Source organism: Herpailurus yagouaroundi, unplaced genomic scaffold (assembly GCF_014898765.1).
Source record: "Herpailurus yagouaroundi ecotype Mexico unplaced genomic scaffold, PumYag 77, whole genome shotgun sequence".
NCBI classification, from domain to species: Eukaryota; Metazoa; Chordata; class Mammalia; order Carnivora; family Felidae; genus Herpailurus; species Herpailurus yagouaroundi.
Genome location: NW_024412388.1, coordinates 93,375,963 through 93,384,682, shown reverse-complemented (window position 1 = coordinate 93,384,682; position 8,720 = coordinate 93,375,963). Strand labels below are relative to the sequence as shown.

At 39.5% G+C, this 8,720-nt stretch overlaps 1 protein-coding gene across 1 annotated transcript in view; it reads right to left on the bottom strand.

Annotated features, from left to right (window-relative positions):
- Positions 1–203: 203 nt before the first annotated feature.
- Positions 204–8,720, bottom strand: part of EEIG2 (EEIG family member 2) — a 94,004-nt gene continuing 85,487 nt past the window's right edge. The window contains exons 10-11 of the mRNA XM_040471162.1: positions 7,800–7,869; positions 204–1,361 (exon numbers count right to left, since the gene is read on the bottom strand). Of these exons, the coding sequence (XP_040327096.1) occupies positions 1,319–1,361; positions 7,800–7,869 (113 nt within the window). The 3' untranslated portion in view covers positions 204–1,318. The remainder of the gene's footprint in view (positions 1,362–7,799; positions 7,870–8,720) is intronic.

Sequence of the window (8,720 nt, the reverse complement as noted above, 5' to 3'; positions counted from 1 at the left end):
TTTTTTTGACATGGTTTTGAAAGTAAGGGCTGGGAATTACTGGTTCTAAAGAATCTACATTTTTCTTCAGTGACTGAATGATTCCAAGAAAATTAAAACTTGTCATGTAAGACCAGAAAAACTCTTCCCACCTGATAAAAAGATGATCTATCTTTCGAACTTGTTAAACTGGATCCAGATCAGATAATACTTGAAAAGCTGCATTGGATTATGTTATATTTTATTGTCTCAAAACAACAACTGTTATAGTAAAGGAAAAAACATACTATCCCATCATGGGGAGTTAAAATAGAAAATCACGAATCTATGTCAGTAATGTCAAGCAGCTGTCCCCTGTCTTATCTGCCACCTCCTTGGAACAATTTTCAGTTTCAGATAAGTCTGAACTTACACAGAAAAGGCTGCTTGGCTTTTGATGCTAAGGTTTTTCTCCTGTTCTGAATTTTGACTCCTGAAACCAGCAGATATTATTCAGTGAATAATAGAACAGCTCTTAAGGTGCCTCATGGGAGCCTACCATATTGAATATTAAGCTTAGCTTGAATCTCATATATAGTGCTAGCGGGAGTTGTGCAGCTCATCTAACATTAACAAGTAACAATGCATGCTGCATAATAATGGCGTTACACTCATTCACACATCTCAGACTTAAACACGCTTATTCCACTTGTGACAGATACGTTTAGAATTAAGCATTCTCCACGCTTTGACTGTAGTATAGCATTTCCCCGAAGGATGAACACCCAAACTTTCTATCAGTTATTTAACCAAGAAGAGTTAATAAACCTAGTACAATACCATAGGTAGTATATAATATTATGGAAGATATCCTTAAGAGATTGTAACTATCTTGACAGAATTTATAGGGTTCAAGACATTCACTTACTATCTCCCAAACATTAAAATTAAATAATTAGAGCCCAAACCTGTTGAGCACCTACCTCTACTACAGGTTTTACGCTTCAGGACTGAGCTATACTCAGACGTATAATGTTGTTTTCCCCACCTGGCTGTTTCAAAAGAAAGAGCAGGCTTTCATTATCATGTGCAGTGACCACAGAAGCTGTGTGCCTCTAAACACACGTGGCACAGCACCTGGATACTACTGTTCTGATGTTCCCTTTTGGTGGATGGGACAGGATGGTGGCACACACTTTCACAGAAGGAATCAGTGTTGGCTTTCCTCTTGATAGAGGAACGTGCTTCATGTTTCAAATACGTTCATTTTCTCATAAATGCTTGAATGAAGTGCCTTGACAGCTTGATTGCCCATGTCTCAAACCCCCAGGGAAGAAGCTTCAGTTCACCAGCTTGACTTCTAGCGTTTGATCACAACTTGTTCATAAGCTCCAGACCCCACCCTACAACCAGAGGAAGAAAAAAAAAAACCTTCAAAATCTTGAACTGTAATGTTTGAAATTGTTCTAATTAACCTTGCACTCAAAGAGTTAGGTGCATTAGGCATTTTCTACTAGATTTGATTTCCACAAGGTTTAAAGATATCACAGATAGAAAACACTTGAAATATTAAATGTTTAGGATTAGTACACTGGATTAGTCTAGACACACTTATTCCTACAATAATCTAGTACTGTTCCTAAATCTTGACCTGTGGCAAGAAAACTTTTCTTTAAACATGTTTATACATAAATCCTAAAATCAGTCTTATCCTAGGGCATATACTGACTGGCAATTTACCCAGGCCTTGCAGAGTTATGGGTGATAGTTTTTAGTTGCAATTATAGTGTGATGTCTTTTTTGTTTGTTTTATTTATTTATTTTGTGAGAGACAACACAAGTTTGGGAGGGGCAGAGAGAGAGACAGAGAGGGAGAGGGAGAGGGAGAGAGAGAATCCCAGGCAGGCTCTACACTGTCAGTGCAGAGCCCCATGTGGGGCTTGAACCCACGAACTGTGAGATCATGACCTGAGCTGACGCTTGGACGCGCAACTGAGCCACTCAGGCACCCCTACAGTGTGAGGTCTTAATGCATCTTCCTGGAAAGTGTGAGAATTTTTTTAGTCAACACGCCAATGTTTTTATATGTAGTCAGTAATGTAAATTATACCCGTGTAATACAGATTTGAAGTGAAGTGATCTTGAAGAGAGGTTTATTTCTTCACTAGCTTGGTTTGGCAGGCTGCTGGTTGTCTCTCTGAATCTATCATTTCCTTCTTCGCAGTTTCAGCTGGCAACAGGCTGTCCAGGCTGCTCACCTAGAGGCCACATTTCCTAAATGCCTTGTTGATAGGTGTTGCCATGTGACTGTTTCATGCCATGGAACATGAATGGGGATGTGTCAACTTTGTCTCACTTGCTTAAAGAGCAATTGCTTGCCTTGGACTGGTAGCAATCCAAGTTTGACAACAGGTAGGGAGGATGGTGAAGGGCAAAATGGAGGGCACTTGCATCCATGAATCACCTTTTACGGCAAAACTCTCTGTCCTAACAGCCTGGCCACTGTATTTTCGTTATACGTATTTGTGATAGCAGCTTTGCCGCAAAGCTGCTCTGCCTTGATATTCCAGGTGCTAACTGACCTCTATCAATAAAGAATGGAGAATACTAAAAATTTAAAATTAGCAAACTCTGTGAATAAAACAGGTGTTTAAATGAAGTAATGGCCTCATCAACAGAAGGTTTGTTACTGCTGATGTACCCAGAACCTTGGCCCTATGTTATAATGGAACACACATGTTCCCTCTATTGTTTCTTCATCTGGGAGGATACAGGTTTTCTACAAGTCTGTAAAAGCACAGTGTCTTTTGGATGGTAGCTGGATTTATTTTTAGATGAGGATTTTTGACCCCTCGAGCAATCAGGCGGGGAGCTGAGTGGTGGTGTCGCATGGAGGGGAGAGTATTACTGCTTTCAGTTTTCACCAGTACCTATCTCCTCATGTGTCAGGATGCCAGGGGCCACACAACCTGACATTTCACTCTGAGAATTCCAGAGACCAGTAAGACCAAAAGCAAACAACATGGTTGGTCTCTTCCCATAATGAAATTTTAAGAGGAAATCCGAAAAAAGTGGGAGTAATGCAGTGGTTACCAGGCCACTGTGTACTGACTTGGAATTCTCAGTTGACTGCTTAGAGGCTCCTGTTCTTACAGATTCATTCTGCAGAAGAAACAGGAACATCCTTAATGGAACACCAGTGAACACCCATTCACAATTACAGATATTGGAACTTGAAGGAGTCTTGGTGAGCCCCACTGCACCCTGGCTGTTAGATGCCCTAAAACTGTTCTACTCTGGCAATAATGTAGTAATAGGAACCAGACTTTCCCTCCTGTTGTAAATAGCTATAATATTTTATAGAACATATAAAACAACAGTTCATATACTGGACAACAAGCAGCACAGGACTGGTCCTGAGAGAAGGGAAATCAATGAAGAAAAGTCTAAGACAGTTTCCTTCAGGGTCCTCCCGGCCTTCACTGCAGGAAGACAGAACCCAAACATAGCCAGGTGGTCTTTATTTATTTATTTATTTATTTATTTATTTTTTACTTTCTAAGCAGGCTCCATGCTCAGTGTAGAGCCCAATGTGGAGCTTGAACTCACAACCCTGAGGTCAAGATCTGAGCTGAGATAGAGAGTCGGACGCTTAACCAACTAAGCCATCCAGGTGCCCCAGCCAGGTGGTCTTTCTGAGTGTGGGAGTCACAGGTCAGAGCACAGGGGGGCTGTGGGCTGGAATTTGTGGGTTAGGATAACAGAAGGAGGGGTAGGGGAAAATAACGGCTGGAGAATTTCCAAATTTGATGACAACTGTAAACCCACAGACCCAAGAAGCTCAATGAACCCCAAATGGAATAAACACAAAGAAAAACCCAGGCACATCATAACCAAATTGCTAAGAACCAGTGATAAAATCTTAAAAAAGTAGCCAGAGATGAAAAAAAAATCACATAGAAGAATAAAAACCGAAATGAAAGCAGACTTTTTTGTCAGAAACTATTGTCTCAAAGGCAAGCAAGGAGCAGCCTGTGCAAGCACTCCCAGGCCGGTTGGGCTGTGTCCACTAGACTTTAAGTGTATGACTGGGGATACTGCTCCCCCAAGTCTCTACTACTCTGCTCTGTTCTCTTCATTTTCATGGGTTCACTTTCTTAACCACATATGGTTCTTGTGCCTCTTCAGTGCCTGAGTAAATGACTCTAGTTTCATCTTGTGCTGCCAGTTTCTCTCTCAGAATAGATCTAATGCTAACACATTAGTTTCTCTGAGACACACCAGCTAGTTATGGAGAGTCTACGTGCACAGGTATTGTGCTGGACACTGCAAATAGCTCGATCTCAATAATCCTGCGAGAGAGACCTTTAATTAGTGTATATGGAGTACTGCATGCCAGATTATGTTTTAGTCACTTACATGTCTTACCTCACTTAATTTAGGCCTTGTAACTCTTATGAGGTGGGTTCTGTTATTGTCACTATTTCGTAGGTGAGGAGACAGGCAGAGAGAAGTGAAGTAACTTATCAAAGATGCACGGCTGATACGCAGGAGAGCTTGGGACTGCACCCATGAAGCCCAACTCCAGAGCCTGTGTTGTTAACCCCAGTGATAATGGTTGTCTTTTTGGTGGTAAGTAAGAGATGTAACTTGTCAGGATCATAGCTAAACTAAGCTAAGCTGGGTCATGATGGTTAAGCCAGGAATGAAATCCATGTCAGACTGCATGGCCCATTCTCTTCACCATGATACACTGTCTCTAACATTCCTTAGGTTTTCAGTGGCATGTAACATTAATCATCTACTTCAACCCCTAATTATCATTTTAGGCTTTCATGCATGAGGTGATGATTATTCTTTTTTTTTTAAATGTAGATTAAAAAAATTTTTTTTTTAAATTTACATCCAAATTAGTTAGCATATAGGGCAACAGTGATTTCAGGAGTAGATTCCTTAATGCCCCTTACCCACTTAGCCCATCCCCCCTCCCACAACCTCTCCAGTAACCTTCTGTTTCTTCTCCGTGTTTCAGAGTCTCTTATGTTTTGTTCCCCTCCCTGTTTTTATATTTTTTTTGTTTCCCTTCCTTTATGTTAGGTGATGATTATTCTAACATTCATTTGGAAAAGAAGTGGGAGCCAGAATTCTAAATGCCTTCAGAGCCTAGGTTCTAGATTATTTCTCAAATAGAAAATTAACCTTCTTTCCTCTTAATAACTACAATATAAACAGCTAGCATATACTGAGAGCCTTCTGTGTATTAAGCACTACGCTAAGTATTTTACATAAATTATCTAATTTAATCAGTAAAATCCTATCAACTAGGCATTATTGGTCACTCCCATTTTTCAGGTGAGGAGAGTAAGGCTGACAGAGGTTAATAGTATCAGTGAAGTCAATAGGGGAGGGACTCTGCCTTGGACCCTGAGCAGTCTGAAATGAGAGTACAGATAGCTGTTGCTTTTGAACATTCACTATTTTGGTTCCTTTTGGTTGGAACTTCTATTGTTTGCTGTTCCTGTACCTAAATTAATAAACACTGGAGCTTACTGAGTATATTAGGTCATTTGTTCTTTACAACAATCCCATGATTATCCCTGCTTTTCAATGGAGGTAACAAAAGTTCCATTGAAGTTAAATGATTTACTGAGGCCCCAAGTGGTCTGGCTCAGATAGGAACTCAAGTCTCTTTAACTCAAAACACATGGTCTCTCTACCATATAATATGTATTACTGTCTTCATAAATGTCATTTTCTACCTGTTCCTTGCTACTAGTCTCTCCTTGTTCCAACCTCCCCACCCCCATCAAATTATGGCCACTTAGTTTTCTAACATGCCAGTATCATAGATCATTTTCCTGCCAAAGAATGACCAAACTGTGCACATGACAGAAAAGGATACATTCTTTGTTATGGCAACAGAGGCTGTTTATAACCTGGCTTTGAGATTCCTACCAACTTCATGTCCCACAGGCAGCCTTCACATGCCCCCTCCTCAGAGTGCCTGTTCACTGGCAACTCCCAAAGTGGGTTATATTATTCATAAGCCAGTAAGGTATGGCGGTTAGGTACAATGAATGTGCTCTGGGCTCAAAGAAACAGGAGTCTGAATCTTGGTTTTATCAGTTATTAGTTTTAAGTCCTTGGGCAAATTATTTAACCTCTTTGTTTTGTCTTTTTAAAGACTAATAATAGTACATCATGAGTACTGAAAGAGATAATGTAAGAACTGAATGAAGCATATATATGTGCCTAGCACATATGAGTAAATGCTCAGTGTTATTAATAATTATTATATATTTACTATTATATAATTAGATATTATAACCGTTATGCCTATACATTCATTCTCTTTGAATCCACTACCAGGAATATCTGTCTTCCTCACATCCACCTGTTAACCCCCCACACTTACTTTTAATTCTTCCCAACTCTCTCTTCAGGTGTCAAATTTCTAGTAAGTTTTCTCTGAGTGAGGTCCCATCTCTGTTCTCTCAGAGTCTCCTCTACTTCTCTATATTATAGTGCTTATTACACTACTATAAATTTTAGTTTGTCTATCTCACCTGCTAGAAAGAGTCAGATAATAAATATTTTAGGCTTGGTGAGCCATTATGGTCTCTATTATACTATTCAATTCTGCTGCTGTAGCATCAAGGCAGCCATAGATAATACATAAACAAGAGTTGCTATATTCTAAAAAAAATATTTTTTACAAAAACAGGTAGTGGGCCAATTTGGCTCACAGGCTGTAATTTCTCAACCCCATATGCTAGACACATAGGCTAGCTGAGGGTGAACTTGGTCTTTCTATCTTGCATCCTTACCCACGACTTGGCCCAATAAATAGCTACTGAATTTAATGGGTGGATAACTCAGTGAGAGTTAATGAAAACTATAAATTGCATTTACATCCTCTATACACCCTAGTTCAAATTAACTACTTCCTCATGGCCTCTTTATATGTCTCTCTCTTACCTACCTATCACAACTGATTGCAGTTAGTTGCTGATGTAGGTTCTCTGCTATATCCTTTGTAACTTTTGGACTCTGCAACGTGCTGGACATGGAGGAGGAACTCAATAAAAGCAGTATTGGTGGAACAAATGAATTAGAAATTCCTTCAGGTTTTGAGCATTAGAGAACAAAATAACTGTCTTAGGCACGGGGGCTCCCCAGTACAACTGTGACTTATTCTGGAACTCTAAATAAATATTACATGGAAATACTGAGTATAAGGGATGCACATGAGGTCAGGGGTCAGGATTCCTTAACTGTCCCAAGCCATCTGTGCTCAGTACAATTTGCTGCAGTACTGGAAATCAGAAGTAAGTCTGGCAGGTGCCTTTTCTTCATCTGAATCTGAATAACTACCAGAATGATGCTTGGTATTCTCAACTTTTCTTAGTATGTATGTTAGACTCTTGTAGGGTGGAGAAAGGGGAGTACAAAAAAGGTTAGTACCAAGTGTATGCTGGTGAGTGGTCATGTAACTGCTCATAACAGACAAGATGATTGACTGAAATGTAATTTTGCTTTGCTCTTTTTAAAATATCAGACTAAGAACTCTTTTCTAAACATCCTTTTTCATTGCATCTTGCCCAATGCTCTTCTGGTCCTCTACTAATATGTTCTAAAAACACATTTAAGAAAACCAACAGATAAAACTTACTAAATATAATTTCAAACATACTCAAGATAAGGAAAGCTAAGAGCTGTAATTCTTCTCATGGATGCATTATATGTATTTTCTAGCCTCAGTCTAATACAAACTTTGTAACTTTCACCTTCTACTCAAGAACATATTCTTTATTTAATACGATGCTATCTGGACCACGTACCTATTTGGAAGATGATGGCTGCCGAAGGTCGTACTTCCCCCGGGACCCACAAATAACCTCAGTCCTTCTTCTGCAATTCACATTAAAATATTTGTTATAGGCACATGTATTACATTATTGTCAAATTATATTCCTATATTAAATTCATAATTTACATTTAAGTTTTATTAAATACATTTTTATTTTTTATTTTTAGATTTTATTTTTAAGTAATTTCTACACCCAACATGGGGCTTGAGCTCACAACTTAGAGAGCAAGAATTGCACACTGTACTGACTGAACCAGCCCCAAGAAATAAACTTTTAGAAAGCTACACATATATTTTAAAAACAGGCAATTTAGGGGCGCCTGGGTGGCGCAGTCGGTTGGGCGTCCGACTTCAGCCAGGTCACGATCTCGCGGTCCGTGAGTTCGAGCCCCGCGTCGGGCTCTGGGCTGATGGCTCAGAGCCTGGAGCCTGTTTCCGATTCTGTGTCTCCCTCTCTCTCTGCCCCTCCCCTGTTCATGCTCTGTCTCTCTCTGTCCCAAAAATAAATAAACGTTGAATAAAAACAGGCAATTTAAAAGATATGCTTTTTTTTTTTTTTTTTAAAGTAGGCTCCATGTCCAATGTGGGGCTTAAACTCACAACCCTGAGATCAAGAGTCACATGCTGTACTGAGTCAGCCAGGCGCCCCTAAAAGATATCCTAATAGTTATTTCTCATTAACTTCCCTAAAGTTGTTTTTCTTTAAAACTGAGTAAAAAAGATTTCTCTTCCTACAAATTTCCATAAGTAAGGTTTAATTACTTCTCCTTACAACCAGTTACATAATGAAACTAAGTCCATTGCTAACTGCTCTCTATTCATGCCGGCGTGAATAATTACACCTTTCAAATTGGTGGCATGTAAATTTCGCCTCAGTGAAAATGCTGAGGAG